At 32.3% G+C, this 17143-nt stretch overlaps 3 protein-coding genes across 3 annotated transcripts; all 3 read left to right on the top strand.

Moving 5' to 3' along the window:
• On the top strand, window positions 4083-4967 carry LOC105161436 (nudix hydrolase 1-like). The gene is made up of 2 exons (XM_011079124.2): window positions 4083-4266; window positions 4358-4967. Exons 1-2 carry the CDS (start codon window positions 4122-4124, stop codon window positions 4660-4662), a joined length of 450 nt encoding a protein of 149 aa, XP_011077426.1. The 5' UTR covers window positions 4083-4121; the 3' UTR covers window positions 4663-4967.
• LOC105162208 (dirigent protein 22-like) lies at window positions 9593-10162 on the top strand. Its single transcript, XM_011080191.1, has one exon. It carries the CDS (start codon window positions 9593-9595, stop codon window positions 10160-10162), a length of 570 nt encoding a protein of 189 aa, XP_011078493.1.
• On the top strand, window positions 14672-16236 carry LOC105161427 (protein MIZU-KUSSEI 1). Its single transcript, XM_011079111.2, has one exon. It carries the CDS (start codon window positions 15056-15058, stop codon window positions 15863-15865), a length of 810 nt encoding a protein of 269 aa, XP_011077413.1. The 5' UTR covers window positions 14672-15055; the 3' UTR covers window positions 15866-16236.

The following is a 17143-nucleotide window of genomic DNA, read 5'->3' as shown; positions in this document are numbered from 1 at the left end:
CGATTTACAGAGTTAATGAACATTGAGAAGGAACCCAATTCTCTATATACATTTGTTCTATTTTCCACATTTCGGCCTATATGTAAATAATTACTCTCTTCGTCTCAAAATAAAGATAATTTTGTTGTTCTAGTTGATCCATCATTTTGATCAATTCTCTAATGGAAAATAAAATATTCTGATAAATTTATTTTTTTAATTAATAATATAAAGTAACATAGTTTCAGTTTTGAAAGTTCTATAACATAAAAAAAAATTCAAGAAAAATCAATATGATAATATCAATTAAGTCGCGGCAATTACTACTATTAATAATGGTTAATAAAATTGATACAAAAACTTAGCTTATCCACCATAACAAAAGTATTTATCATGGCCAAACATTTGCAAGGCCCTTAACCATGTTAAATATTTTAGTTACACTTGCAACAATTACGGTCAACATACGTTACGTGGCCTCGGTAAATGACTATTTACTACATCTATTTATTTTTAATCATGACAATTAGCTTAGTTAAACGTCATAATTCTTTGTAGTATTTGCAAAACTAAATATACACCTCTTGGTAGAGTATTAGTGTAAAGTATCTCAAAGGTGTTTGCGTAAACTTTTGGGACTGAATAGAGAGTATACTTGTAATTTGCAACTACAATCTCAAGAGATTTATTTATAATTTTGTGAAAAATAATGATGAATATTTATGCATTTGAACCTAACCTCGTCGGGCAGTAATATAATTTACCTTAATAATTGTCATTGTCTCATATATCTTAACCTTTTCCGTATCTTCACCTGCAGCATATTCATGAGATTCAGATAAGGAAGTGGGTTCTCAATCAGCTTCCTTAGCCTCAGGCTTCTAATCTAATGTTCTCTGCCAAATTTTCATGTCCAGAAACTAAAAGTAGTGCAAACTTTATTCTGCCGTCCACAGAAGTTCCCTCGACTCTGCCTGCCGCCTCTCAGATGCCAAAACTTTGTCGTAATGCTTCGAGATTGGAATGTCACTGTAATTTTCAATATTAGCGGGGTTGTTTGAGCTTTCTGACTAATGTTTACGGGTGTCAGTGTAATTATCTCTTGTTGAAAGAACAACATAAGTGATGGCAGAGTTTCTGTCATTTCTATACTAGAGAAAATATAATTTTTTTTATTATAGTTAATCACTATGGTTAAAGAAAATATATTGTGATGGATATTAATTTTTTAGGAAAGCGCAACAGCTATTACATGTTGTTTCTGCAAGTAATGTCAAAATATTTGTTATATTTAAAAACTATGGGAAATATTTTGATTACTGGTGAAACCATGGCAAATGTTGATTCACTTTGGTCAAAATTTTAGTTTCGCATCAATTTTATTTGACCGTAGTAGATGGTATTGATTTACTACGATTTATAAACCATAGTGATTATTGAATGGCGAGTAATTAACTTTTTCTTTTTTGTAATGGTGTAACATATTGAATCGAGCTGTAGCTCTCTTCTCCTCCATCAAGATCGTTCCATCACAAGCCAAAGATGCGATATGATACGAATATATATATATATATATATATATGTGTGTGTGTGTGTGTGTGTGTGTGGAATAGAAAGATTCCAACCCCACAAGTAAAGAACGGTTACAAATAATAAAGAAATTAATAGTTTCAGACAAGAAGCAACATAAAATATATAAAAATTGATACCTGAATATTCGATTTGATTGGATTTTCAAGCCTAGTTGAAAAGGAAGGAAACGGATACTCAATTTAAAATGAGTACACTGAATTTCATACTTGATCTCATAGATACATATAGAATTTTTCGAAAAGTCGTGCACACAGATTGAAGGGAGATCTTACGTATATTTCGAAATCTTCCCCACAATATGGGGTAAAAAAGCCAAAATAAGTAATTTTAGCTCTTATGAAAAGAAAATTGATTCTTAAACCCCTTTATCGTAATCATGGTTATTGATTCTATCCAAAATCTCGTATTGAATTGCTCATTCAATTAGCATTCTCAATATTATGTCTTGAAGAGGACTCAAACCTCCACGCATTTTTAGCACGAGATTTCGAGTCTAGCATGTCTACCATTTCATCATTAGCGCGTCCAGAAAGTGCATCCTATTCTATGAATATGAATGATATAGTGTTATGTATGGAATATATGACAAATGTGGAGTATTTCTATTGATTGGTCATATAGGTCCGAGTCGGACATCCAGTTGCTTCGATTTGAATTGTCCGGAGAATGCCTTATGTATATATAAAAAAAGTTGGCCAATCAAACCTATTTTATTTCTCAATTCAATAGAACCTCAAAGAGGTGAACAGGCTCCAAAGTAATGAGCGATATGGAAAAAGCAGGTCCGACTACACCTATTCCTAATCTTAAATGGAATGGAACGACGTAGGAATCCATATGTAAATATAGTATCTATTTAGATAAGCTCGAATGACCCCCTTAAAACTGTATATAACTCTGTTCTGTTCTAATCCGGTATGAAATGAACTTATAATCATGGTTGAAAAATTATTTAACTTATTTCCTAAATTTAATTTTGTTCGAAATTTTGTCACTATTTTTTCGGCATTTTTTTTTTTTATTTTTTGTAACGTGTCCTAAGAAGTCTTACCTAACCAAACAATATTAATAAAGACTACATTGGGTTTTCTAAGCGCTTGAGGTGAAGGCCGTCTTGTCAATAGGAAAAAAAAAATGTGCAATTTTAGCAATATAATTAGGGTGTTCAGAGTGTGTTTTCGATTTTTTTAAATTTATATTCAAACTAAATTGTTATTGATGATTTTATAAAATAATTTTTTAAATTATCACTTTTAAAATCAAAATTAAAGGTGCGGTTTCAGGTGGTTTGGCGGTTTTAATACTTAAAACAAAAATAAAGCATTCAAAACTAACAAAAATAAAGAAATAAAACAAGTGTTTATATGTAGCAAATAAGAAAAACCAACGTTATGCACCATAAACTACCAACGCTCTCCACACCTTAGGTTAATGGTTGATTTTAGAGAGAAGAGATAAAGACAGAACAAAGAAAGCAGTAAAAGAGAAAAGGAGAGAAGAGGAAAAGGGGAAGAAAAAAAACAAGGAATAAAAAATGAATAAAAAATTGAAATAATCATCAAATGGGCTTAAAACTTGAATAGGAATATATATATTTTTTATATAAAATCCAGATATAAATTTTACGAAAATGGGCTTTGTAATGTGGATCCTTGATATGAATTTTGAGATAATAGAATTCGAATATGAAATTTTTCTAAAAAAAATTAATTATTTTATTGAGTTATTTTATATACATAATTTAAAAAATTAATTATATATTTAGCATTGCCGTTTGATTTCGGCATTTTTTTATGTTCTAAATTAAAACCAAACCAATACTGCGATGCGATTTTAATTACTCTAAATTTAGAATTGTGGTTTGAAAAATAAATCATGAAAAAATATTCGATTCGGTTTGGTTCGGACGGTTTTGACGATTTTAAATTTTTTTTTTATCACCGCTAAATATAATATGGTGGTGGTATTTTGTTTTGCATGAATTAATTTTTATAATTTAATTATGTAATTTTAAAGTTTTGGCAATTTGAATTTTTTTCCAGTCAATTTGATCAAAAAATTATATGTGACTTGCACATGACCTTATTAAATTGTTATTTTAGTCCTATAAATCAACTTGTGGATAAAAAATGCCAACCCTCTTTGAATTACATAGCTAAAATTGCAATTTCATTGGATCATGTGCAAGTCATATACAATTTTTCAATCAAATTGTCCTAAAAAGAACTAAAATTACTATAATTTTAAAGTTATAAAGACAAAATTATAAAAATTAATTGGTATGAAAAAAAATGACCAACTCCTAAATTATAAGATTAAAAATACAATTTTCCCTTGTCTTTATGGTCAGTTGCTTAGGCCCCAAGTTCTTGGCATGAAATGAAAGTCCGCCCACGATAGCGGGAAAAATAATTAATCTATGGCGGGAGTCAAAAGCAGCTTCTTCTTAGTCACCACCTTTTGATTTTGATATTTGTGCAAGTACTATATATTAAGCTCCCTCCCACTATGTCCAAATCCATGTAACTTTGTCATACATATAGGAAAAAATGGAGAGTAATAGCGGGGAGGCAGCACGGCCCAAGGTTGCGGTGGTGGTGTTTCTTCTGAATGGAAACAGGGTGCTGTTGGGGCGGCGTCGCTCATCCGTTGGCCGCAACACCTTCGCGCTGCCCGGTGGTCATCTGGAGTTCGGTCAGTGCGTGTGTTTCATTCTTATTGCATTGCACAATTTTCCAACACAACAGAAAGTGGGATTTATATATCGTTTGGTGATTAATTTCAGGGGAAAGCTTTGAGGAATGTGCAGCGAGAGAGGTGAAGGAGGAAACAGGGCTAGACATCCACAAGATTGAGTATCTAACGGCCACAAACAATGTCTACTCCAGGCCTGATGCGCACGTTGTGGCAATATTAATGCGCGCATTCCAGGCTGAACCTCATCAAACCCCCCAAAATCTTGAGCCTGAGAAATGTGAGGGTTGGGATTGGTATGATTGGGAAAATCTCCCACGACCCCTCTTTGGACCTCTGGAGACTATGGCTCAAACTGGTTTTAACCCTTTTCCACCTGCTCATCATCATAATTAAGGACAATTCAGAACTAGTTTAAGCCTTTATTAAGGTATAATAATAGTTTAAGGTAAAAGTTATAGGCAAGTGATGAATTTCGGCCTGGTTTGTTTCTTGGATGTAAGAAATGTCAGCACTGCTTATCCACTTTGTTATTACATTTGAAGGCATTCGTAAACTTTTGATTTGGGCAGATGTATTTGTAAAGTTGGGCTTGTTGAAGTCCAATTCTGTTTAATATTCAGGAGCCCATATCTTTATTTCTTACATTGTAGTCCAATTCTGTTTAATATACGTACAAAATAATTTAAAGATTCTCTTCCTATAATTGTTCTATCATTTAAATTAATTCTGTTAGAGCAATATTAAATATCCTGATCAACATATTCTTTTAATTTTATAATATTAATTAAATAAAATTCAATCACATCATAATCTTGGAAAAATCAGTATGATGAGGTAATTAAACGATTCAAAAAGTTTGGTAGTTTGAGCAAAATTAAAGAAGCAATTACATTGGGACACATTGGAATTAAATTTTCTATCATTGTCATGATAAAGAAATTAAAGGTAATCAACCAGATTGACAGATTGCTCTATTAGTTTGGTTCGATCGGATTTATTTTGAGTAAGAATTTTTCTTTTATCAAGTCTACCTGCGGTATATCATATATATTCATGGGATTAAGATAAGGAAGCCCGTTCTTAATTAGCGTCCTCAGGCTTCTATCGTTCTTTAGCAAATTTCCATGTCCAGAAACTTGTAAAAGTACATGCAAGAACACTTTGGTCTGCGGTCCAGAAGTTCACCTCTTGCCGATCCTCATATACCAATAGTTGTTGGAATTTGTGCTCATGGCCATTTATATGGAGTCAAAGTGGCTCTGAATTGAAAGAATAAACGTAAGTGATGGCACTGTTTTTGTAAAATTAAAATGATATAAATATATGTCTAAGAAATTATTTGATGGAGCAGCTGCAACTCTCCTCGTCCATCAACATCATTCCTTCATGAGAAAAAATCTATGGTCAGAGTACAAACAAGATATGAAATGTAGAAATGACATGGAGGACGCTATAAAAAGAATTTGATTTTTTACTACGTTATAAACGACCACGATTTAAGAAATACAATAAATAATTGTAAGAGCACATTTATTTTGAGTGATGTGAATAGGTTGGTATAAATTAATGATGGATTAAATGTAGGATGAAATATAATTAGCACACTATATACCTTGTTTACTTGCATTGATAAAATTTGGGATAAAACTAATTTTATATTACTTGGAGATATTTAGGATAAAATAAAGGATAATTTATCAATTTTCTAAATTACCTTCCCATTAAAACTCATGATCAACAAATTTTCAAGAGAAGACGAAGGGGGCTTAATTGTATAAGTAAGAGCCATTTGTAACTCGAGTTTTAAGCCTACGCACATAGGTCTATATTCCACTAGGTTGGGTGGATTCATATCATACATTTATCGAGGTCTATAACGGGCTTGTGGGACTAATAGTAGGTCAAAATGGTATCCTACTCTCATTTTTGGTGCATGTAAACAACTCTCATTTTTTTTATTTTAACGAAGAAAGCATTTTTTGCAGGATTTATAATTATAGAGGGTCTTTTTAGCTATTTAATTAACATAGGTAAGTTTTTAGCAATTCTTAGATAACACAGGGGGATATTATGCAATTTTTCCTAATAAAAAAGGTAAATGGAAAAAAGAGAATGTAAGAAAGAGGGGAGAGAGTGGATAGGTGAGAGAGTGGAGACGAGGAGAGAGTCAAAGGGTAAATTAGAAAAAAAAAATAATATTAGTTTGTAGTATTACTTATACCAGTTAAATAGGCATGATTTATTATACCATATCCTATGATTAATTATACTGGGCTCTAATAATATTAACCAAACGTGTGATTAGACATGATAAATAATTTTATCATGCCTAATCACATGAACCAAACGGGGCCATAGAGTCTTGCACAAATTATATCCAAAAGAATTAGGTAGAGCTTGGGTCTTACCTATTTGAGACCCATTTGTTTGTTTGTTTGTTTTTTTTTTTTCCCTTTTACAATATGTTTAAAAGATTGAAAGTTTTCAAATTTTAAATTTACATTCAAGTTAAACAATGTATGTTACTAAATCAACTTAGTAGTAGATTTTCATGACCCGTCGGTCAATAAACTAAAACTACTACTTAAATTTCAATAGGTGTAAATTGAGAAATTTAAATAATGAACTTGATTTTATCCAAATAACGGAGCGAAATTAATAAAATTTTAAATAGGAATCTTAAACTTATCCAAATAATGGACCAATAATATTAATTTATTATGAAGTCGAGACAAGTTCAAAATAAAAATAAAGACGTAAGAGTTGGTAAAAGTAAATGAAATTAAGTAATATATCTAACTTTCATTTAGATCTCTTAAATATCATTTGAGTTTGTATTTACATTCAACTTTGAGTTGATGAATTTTTAATAATTTGAGTTTAAATAAATTTTATTTATTCTATATATTAGCCAAATTTAACTAAACTAAGTTAATTCTTATTTTTTTAATTTTCTAAATGTCAAGTTAAGTTTGCTTAATTTGATCATAAAATTAATTTTGAGCAATTATGGAATCAACATGAAAAGCTCTAGCATATTTGGTCAAAATTTCAATAAGTAATTAATAAAAATAATATATGTAATGAAATGATCTTATACTATTTAAATTTTTTAAATAATAAATAAATTTAGTTGATCAATTTGCTAAAAATTTACAAATGCAATAATTTTAAATTAATGAATAAATGAATATCTTTGGGCTTAGATTATATTAAGACCCATAGATATTTTAGAGTATTAAACCATACACATACCCATCATTTAATTTCATGGGTCTACGATAGTGTAGGGCCTTTTACCCATTGAGTAGAGTATGAGTATGGGTTTCAAAATTATTTTTAGAGTATGAATAGGGTATTATCCAACCCATCAACAAACCTAATCGGAGCAAAATCTTATCACACTCACACCGGTTACATAATAAACTTAATTTTATCCATCAGTCTCACTAAATTAAATATATAATGATGACGTAATAAATATAGTACATCAGTTATCTAATCTGCTCCTTACATGATACTTATACAGTATAAGAATATTAAATAACAAAAATAAAGAAGATTTTCAAATAAACAATACTTGTCCTAGCTATGTTGTCCCCTGGCCTTCGCCGCAGAGGGAGCTTATATTCTGTTCATATTCAATTCCAGGCGGCGCCACCCTGGTTATTACTGTTCACCAATCTGATTGTCATTGAGCCCCTTTGACAACTTCAAAGAAAATATATGTTTAACTTATATTTTGACATTACAATTATACTCGTTGTCATTTAAAGTTTTTTTTGTCAACTTGTTATCTCAACTTTGTGAAATTTGTATTTAATAATATACGATCATTTTTTTATTGGAAAAATGTCACATGATGTGAATATATGAAAAATATCACATTACATAACCTTTAAATATCACATCCACTGCATGTGATTTTTTTTTTTTTACAAAAATCTTGGTAGAAAACTAGTTATAAATAGTAAAGTGTAAAATTTCGTAAAGTTGATATGGTAAGTCAACTCAGAAAAAATTTAGATGCCAACGTGCAAAAGCGGTCATAATTTGAATGACAAAATGTAATTTACCCAAAATGTATTATCAAAACTGTTTTACTATGTCTACTTTGTGTTTCTTTTTTTTTCAAATAACCCAAACACTGCATGTACTTGCCAATAAAGCAAAGTACGGAGATGATTTTTTTTTTCTTTTTGAAGGAAAAGTACGGAGATGATTTATATACAAGTTCTTATGTATTCAAACTTTATTTCTCCATATTCAAGTCCTCGGCCAATTACATTTACATTAATTTGTATGGTAAGTAAAAGACTAAAAGCAGACTACGTTCTTAGGAAAAATGATAATATAAAAATTATTATGATAAAACATAAATATTTTTTAAAGAGAATACTTAGAGTAGGTGAAAGAGGAAAAAATTAATTAAAAATAAATAATTGTTTAAAATATATTTTTTACCACTTGTAGATGGTGGAGAAAATGTGGAAGTTAATAAGTGAAAAAAAAAAGACCAAAAATAAGAGAACTAGTGTTTTTCCTTGATATAATACATGGACTGAGGAATTGGTCCGGAAACTTGCAGAGGTGAGCGAATCCAGATATATAATAGACTTGGTAGAGCCTTGACCAATTTGTCATATAGTTGTTAATGCTTAAGAAATTAAATTAAGAAAACTGCAGGTACAACAAATTACATCTGTGTCAACTGAATTGAAGTTTTCAACTTACTATTTGTTTTAGTCTAAGTCCCATCTATCATTCCTGTGTCTATTTTACCAACATGATTATGGGTTTTCCGTTAAATAATAAGTCCGTGTGGTAAAATTTTTTATCATATCTAAAACCATGATAAATATTATTTAATTATGGTTAAAATTAAAATTTTCATATTAATTTTATTTGATCTATATAAAGTAATAATCTATCATGATTTACAGACCATAGTCATTTATAATGTAAGAAACAATCTATTTTTTTTTTAGTAATAATCGCTATTTTTACGTGAAATCATATATACATACCTAGAATTTTCAGTCTTCCAATTTCATCTAAAATTTTTGCATACAATCAAATTATTGGATCATAAAGACTGTGGTAATACAATACATGAAAAATAAGAAAAATAAACAAAGGGATGAAAGAAAAAGTAAAACTCTCATCACCTTACTCTTACCCTGACATGCAGGCTGCAGGCCACAATATTCCACGTCGTTGATTTTTTCCAACTCCACTTTATAACAAGCAATACCTCAATATATATATATATATATAACCCCCCGCAGATGATACACAATTGCCCTAATTAAAGAGCACAAAAATGGAAAGAGTTTGTGCAATTTTCATACTTTGTTCATTGCTTATAGCAGGCTCATATGCCAGCACTTCCAAAGATATCCTGGAAGCTGAAAAATGGTTCAGAAACCTCTCTCAAAGAAGGGAAAAGGTAGCCAAACTTCGTTTCTACATCCAGGACGTACTAGGCGGCCCGAACGCCACCATATGGGAGGTCGCTCGATCCAACGTCACTTCTCTTTCGCATACGATGTTTGGCCAAATCAGGGTCCTGGATAACCTGATAACCGCTGAGCCCGATCGCAATTCAGAGAAACTGGGCCGGGCGCAGGGGCTCGTAACTTCGGCAGACTTGCGTGAATCGGCACTGGCTATGAATCTCAACTTTGTGTTTACGGCAGGCAGGTACAATGGGAGTACACTCTGTATTCTGGGTAGGAATCCGATCGATACCATGAACCGGGAGCTGCCTGTTGTTGGTGGGACTGGAGTTTTCCGGATGGCTCGTGGGTTTTCCATTTCGAACACTTACTCTTATGATCCTGTGGAGAATTACGGTGTTTTAGAGTATACTGTTTATGTTTCCTATGTGTAGCAAGTGTTGGAACTTAATTATCGTATCATGTTTCCTTCATACATGTATATATATATATATAGGATCGATTCTTTTACTAATTAGGTTAATTAATGTTGTAATCTAAGATCTCCTAGTGCATTTCGTATATTTCATTCTTAATGTAATAAGACTTGTAGTTTTCTAGTGATATATATGGTTTCTGGAACCCTTTTGACTTTGTTTTTTGGAGGGGGAACTATAACCAATTAATAATAGTGAAACTTGCCCTAGTTATCTGTTTCAGTGCTCCTCTTGTCATATTTTAATATATTGGATCTAATACACTATTTTTAGGGAGAGAGGGAAATTAACAGCCGTGGAATCAGTCAAAGCATAACGACGAGGAGAATTACAGAATTACCGAAGTACCCCCTACTTTTAGCATAATTACTGCACCCTATGACTGCCCCTATGACTGCGCAAGATGGGACCCACTGTACAGTTGCAGCAGGGGCGGCTGCAGGTCCGACAGAGGGTGATGTGGCGCGCCATCACTGGAACCACGTGTAACGCATACAGAGGGTATCGTACCGATATAAATACCCTCATTTATGATATTTCAGACACGCTTTTTTCACCTACTTTTACCGCCAGTTTATGCTCTAATTTGATCCCTTTATCTTATTTTCGACCCCACCTTTTCTAACTTAAGCATCGGAGGGCCATCGCCGAGGGCTTCTCGGCTAGTTTGACGTTTGCTGTGTTCTCAGGATCCACTCCAGGTAACTTAAAAGAGGGATTCAGCGATCACGACCCAACTATTCGACCTAGCGACCCCGATCCGAAAATCCTAATTTTGAGCAACCTACATCACATAAACTAATTCTATCTCCAGCTATATAGGTTTTGCAAATTTTGTATGGTTCAATAGTTGCAACCAAAGAAGGTGCATCCATACTAATATAATTGTTTATGTAGCAGAAGAGAGGAATAAAAAATCCCAAATAAAAAAATGTTATCCATCCCATGTTGTTACTTATGTGAGAGGGAATTTTTTCATATAAGCGCATATGTGGCAGAAAAAATAAAAAAAAATGTTCTCAGCAAAAGTCTAAAAAAAAAATCTAAAAAAAAAAATCTAATTTTGACCACCTCAACAATTTTTGGCCACTTTTAAAATTTTGGGGACCAAAGTTGTACAATTGTCAAAAAAAAGAAATTCAGATTATTATTTGTCATATTTATATTTAGGGTTTTTAATTTGTCACCTTCCCTATTTACATGGCAGTAAATATAATTAAGTCTAAAAATTTATTCTTGTAAAATCTGTCCAATTTATGGAAATTAGTCTTACTAATCACAATCGTATTATATATTTATACTTTTTTTATTATTGAAAATCATTCTTTTCGGGTCTGCAATGTCTTTTTAAATATTTTTACCAACTTTTTTATATTTCTCTCTTCTAATTTCTTTCTCCCTCCTCAACTTACACATTTCTTCCTTCCCTCATTCTTCTTTTTTTAATTAAAAAATATTTCACCAACTTTTCACTGTTTCTGTCTTCTAAACTATCTAAAACCCGAAATCAATGTGCCAAGAGAAGTCCGCACCCAGAAAGTACTGATTCCTAAATCTAATACCATAATTTGTCAGCATAATGTTCAAATAGATGTCCAATCGATGTCTTCTAGAAATCATGAAAATCTTAGTACAAAACTTGTTATCCGTACCATGACATGAGTCACATAATTTCAACAGCTGAATTTTCAAACATTCCAAGTTCTGAAATTTCTGTATTAGTTATTATAGAAAAACAAAAAGGTTCATTACGATTCAGTTTCTTACAATGTTTGTAGTCCATTTATAACACTTGCTGATGCAAGTATGTCCAAGGAATGTCGAAATACAATCCTCTAACACAAAATGTCAGACAATATTAGGGTTAGGTAATTACTATTCATCTCTCTTTGGATCCTTTCTTTGCTCATTTTCATCAACTTTTACCAGGTATAGAGATTTCTAGAAACTGTACATATTGAACTAAAGTTTATAAAATATTTTAAATAAGTTTAATTAATTAAACATCGTCGATGTTGCATCAAGTTTGGAACATATTTTATTTTCTAGAAATACAATGATATATCAATCTCTAGAGTATAGATCACAAACGTTGAGTACACTAGAGTGACAACCTTTATATTAGATTGTGGTTGAAAGAGAGTAATGAAAATAATCATGGCAGGGCAGCACTGCATATCCTGATAAAATGATTTACACTATAAGAAAATCGCTCTATAGCACCCAAAAAAAAAAAAAAACAAAAGAATAGAAAAAATAGTGTCTAATTAATTAGTAATTAAATAATTAATGTAAAAAAACTTACTTGCTAACGAATTGATTAAAAATAAAAAATTTATTTACTAATTAACTTGACTTTCTTATAGTTCTATTAATTATTCCCCGGAATTAGTGTTCCAAAGTTCCAATTCATCCACGCAGATCAGAACAACTGGGCCCTTCTGTCAGCCCACAAGTTACATCGTACCAGCAGTGGGTCATAATCTTACCATGACAACTAGTTGGGCCTTTCCCTGCAAAAATAGTTAAAACCCACACACTGCCCTGAGGCCCATTTGAAATTAACTAGAAAATGAGCATCATATTTGAAATTATTCTACGAAAATGAGTAAAGAGCAGGGGTGTTTCTGTGTGTGTGTGTGTGTGTGTGTGTGGTGCCAATCTTCAGTAGAAATTATTACTTTTAAAATGTGCACAAACTCTAATATGGACTGAAGGCCCTAGCTAGGTTTTTACCTACGTAAGATTGTTTTACAGTTTAGTAATAGATTTAAAACCTGGATTCTAATTCTTGTTTGTTAGGGTAATTACTAAAGTAAAGCTAGTTTGAGGTGTAGGCAGTTTATGATTAGTTGATCCATAAAGCTTGGCAGTTGGCACCCATCACAACATATATCATATGACCAAAACCAGGATTTTAGAGCCATCAAACTTGGGAACTACAAAAGCCGAAATCAACGACAGACTGAAAATCTTGCTTCTTTAATTAAGGATCTACCCACCCTCCTAATATTCAACACTTAAGACTAGGTAATCATTGTGGGCTGCACTACCCTGCCACCTGATCTTCTCACAGATTAAGGTTATTAGCTCTAACCAAGTTATCATCATTGCTTCACCTTTTCTTTTTTCTTTTCCTTTTTGTTAAATTTCAAGATACTCTCCTTAAATTTATTATAATTTCAAACCCCTTTTCATTTGAAATTTACAAATATCCATCTGAAATTAATTAATGTCCATCTAATAAATATTCACTCGTGATAACTCATTATAGAAAGATATTTCTTAGACAATTATTAATTTTAAAGGATATTTATAATTTTTTAAATAATGGTGAAATATTTGTAATTATATTAAAGAAACTCTTCGTAATTTACCTTTTTTTTTTATTGCAACGAAATGGGTATCATGTGATGAATTTTCATGTTGTATAAAAATTTTTAAGTGTAAGAGAGGAGTATTTCTCACTTAAATTTTTATTCTATATATTAAATTAGTATTTTTAAATTAATAAATAAATAGTACTTTGCCAAACCGCCGACTTAGGGATAGGCTGTATTAATCAAAAAGAAGAAAAGGGAAATTAATCCCCACCCTACCCGCCACATAATGCTAGAAACAAATGATTATGGAATTTAGTTTTAAATAAGTACACAAATAAATATTTGCTGTACTTGCTTTAATTTTAGCTTAACAAAATACAGAAGATCGAAACACTGTTCCTGGATATATAGTTTTGTTTGGTTAAATTTTTAAGGTTCTTTGTTTTTTTTTTTTTGGGTAGATAGAGAAAAAAAAATAGATATTTTATATATATGTATATGTATACGTGTGTGTTTTGATGTTTGTAATATATTTGATTTTGTATTTTGTGTTAGTGTTATGTAAAAAAATACATGAAATTAATAATTTTTAATGGTTTTTGGACAGTGAAAAAAAAAAAACATTATTTTTTGGCATTTCTCTTTTGAAAAGCAATAATGGTGGGGTGGTTCAGTGCGTATTTGTGTAGCACTTATACAAACGGCGCATTAATTCCAGTCATATTAATAACTTTAATTAAAAGAGAGAGAGCAACAATAGCATTTGGAACAAGAAAGGCGATGGTGTTTGTGATGAATATGCGTGCACTCATTGCTGTGAGCATTAACTATGCTAAGAATTGAAGTGAAAGGACTTAAAGGACTGTTTGGGGGAGTGGTCCAAGTGGGTACACAAGTTTTGGTGTGCCTTTACCTATCCTTAACTGTTTCCAATGCAAGTCCTTTCTTTTAGTCAGTCAAGGCCACTCTTTCTCCTCCCCCTCCCCCTCACCCCCACCATTTTTCAAAAAAGAAAAAAGGCATATCATATCAACATTAATTAGTCCTTTTGTCTCCTCAGATTCCATTATCCCACCCCATAATAATAATAATAATAATAATATTACTCTTTTTCACTTCACAAATTTACATCTCACATCTCTTTCTCTGCTCGAATTCTTGCTTGTCTCTCTGCTGTGTGTGTTTTCTTGTCTCTATTTTTTTCTTCATATTTTCTTGATTCAGTTAGGTGGGGCTGATCGCCTTCTTTTGTCAGGATTCTCCCTGTCTCAGGCCATCAATCCATCCAGGCCTGACAAAAGGTGGGATAGAAGCTAAGAATAAAATCACCCCCACCATAAAACAAAAGAAAAAAAAACCCGTAATATGCAACGAGGATTTTAGATCAAAGAAATCAGCAGATATCTCTCTCTCTCCCTCTTTATCTTTTTCCTTTACTTCTTTTCCTCAAGCCATCTTTCAAGACAAAAAGCACCCCTCTTTCCTTTAATTTATTCCTTTGTTTTTCTTGCTTTTATTTGGCCGCCTGATGAAGACAATCATGGCTAGAAACCCTCACGACTCCTCCTCATTCTCCAGGAGATACTTCCACTGGAAAAAGAAGGCTGTTGAAGAGGAAGACGATGTTATGGAAGAAATTTTAAGCTTCAGCTCCTCCGCCTCCTCAAAATCTGAAGACAAAGAAAAACTCAAAAAATCAGAGGAGCCGACGAGTTTACAAATGCAGCATTCACTCTCCGCTGCCTCGGCAAAACCACCAAGAAAGAAACTTTCGGTGTTGGCAGTTTCAAAGCTGCGTTCAGCCCTTGCTCTCGGCAGGGCCCGAACTCATTTCTCATCGGGCCTGGGAACTAAAGTTGTGGGCACCCTTTTTGGGCACAGGCGTGGACATGTCCATTTTGCATTTCAAGAAGATTTCAAGCTGAACCCGGCTTTTCTTGTTGAACTAGCAACTCCAACAAGCATTCTTGTGAAGGAAATGGCTTCCGGGCTAGTCAGGATTGCCCTGGAATGTGATAAGAAGACTGAGAAAAAGGGTTTCAAGCTTCTGGAGGAGCCCATTTGGAGGACTTACTGCAACGGGAAGAAATGTGGGTATGCAATGAAGAGAGAGTGCGGGCCTGAAGAGTGGAAAGTCTTGAATGCCATAGGCCCGATTTCAATGGGAGCAGGGGTACTGCCCGGTGCAGGAAAGGGGGGAGATTCAGATGGAGAGCTTATGTACATGAGGGCCAAATTTGAAAGAGTTGTGGGATCTAAAGATTCTGAAGCTTTCTACATGATGAACCCGGATGGCAATGGTGGCCCTGAACTCAGCATCTATCTGCTAAGGGTCTGAAATAATTTCTACTACAGTTCTAAGTTCCGCGCCGAGGATCCAGTTCATGTTGTTTACTATGAATGCTTAGCCTTAGTTTTTGTGAAGAAATTGGGGGTTAGATTCTCCTTGTTAGTTTGGGTTCTTGAAGTTTTTTGTAATGGGGGAAATTTACTGGTTAGTGGGCGTTGAGGGATAAAAGTAAACATGGGATAGTAAAGGTGGGTTGGTGGGATGGTATATCTGTGAATAGGTTGGTCTTTTCTTTTCTTTTTTACCTCTTTTCCCTTGTGAATGAAAGTTAAGAGGCGAATGCAGTAATTGTTTTGTCTGCCCATTTTGGTCCTACTCATTTGCCTTTTTCATAATTTATCAAGCATCTTCAATTCTCACTATCTTGTGGAGAGTATTCCTTTATTTAGCATCTCAATATTGCTCCTAGTCTTACTTTAATTTGAAATAATTGTTTGGATCCTGATCCTAAGTTTAATAATCATGTCTTGTTTGCTTGCTGTTTGGTACAAGCACCTAGTTACATTTATAATTAGACAATATTTCTTGGTTTAAGGAAATTCTCTGCTCTAGATCAAGAAACCAAGAGATGATACAAAACTGATCATAATGAAGTACAATTAATTATTTTTTGTAACACACACTCCAATATACTCGTGTGCGTATACAATGTTTGAACACTCCAATATACTCGTGTGCGTATACAATTTTTTGGAAGAAATCTTGAACTCAAGATGTTAGGTTGTACTGAGATTTGAGGTATAATTAATTAGAAGGGTTAATTACACTTAATTTCTTTTGAAAAATATAAAAATTATACTTTTTTTTCATTTTTTTTTTAAATTACACTTACACTACCTTTGTGTAAGTTCACTGTTTACACTTGACAACTTTTATTAGAAATTGAATGAAAAATATTGACGTTACAAAAAAAATTGCATAAATTTTAAACTTTACCACCCATTTTAATGTTTTCATGTAATAATGTGTGCTTATAAAAAGAATAATATAATGATGTTAACCTCACTATATATATATATATATATATATATTACATTTATCTCTTTATAAGTACAAAAATATAAATGAGAATGTAAAATATGAGGCAAAATTGAAAAGTTATTGTAATCTGCTTTGCTTACGTCAGTATTTTTCGTCCAAATTCTAATAGAAGATGATTAGCTGTCATCGAGATTTTTTTAAAAGGGTGCAAGTATAATTCATTTTTTTTTAAGGAAAAGTATAATTTACTTAATATCTTTAGATGGGATTTGAATGTAATTACCT

This window comes from Sesamum indicum, linkage group LG1, assembly GCF_000512975.1.
Source record: "Sesamum indicum cultivar Zhongzhi No. 13 linkage group LG1, S_indicum_v1.0, whole genome shotgun sequence".
In the NCBI taxonomy this organism is placed as follows: Eukaryota; Viridiplantae; Streptophyta; class Magnoliopsida; order Lamiales; family Pedaliaceae; genus Sesamum; species Sesamum indicum.
Note: the sequence above shows the minus strand (reverse complement) of the source record. Positions and strands in the feature narration are given on the sequence as shown.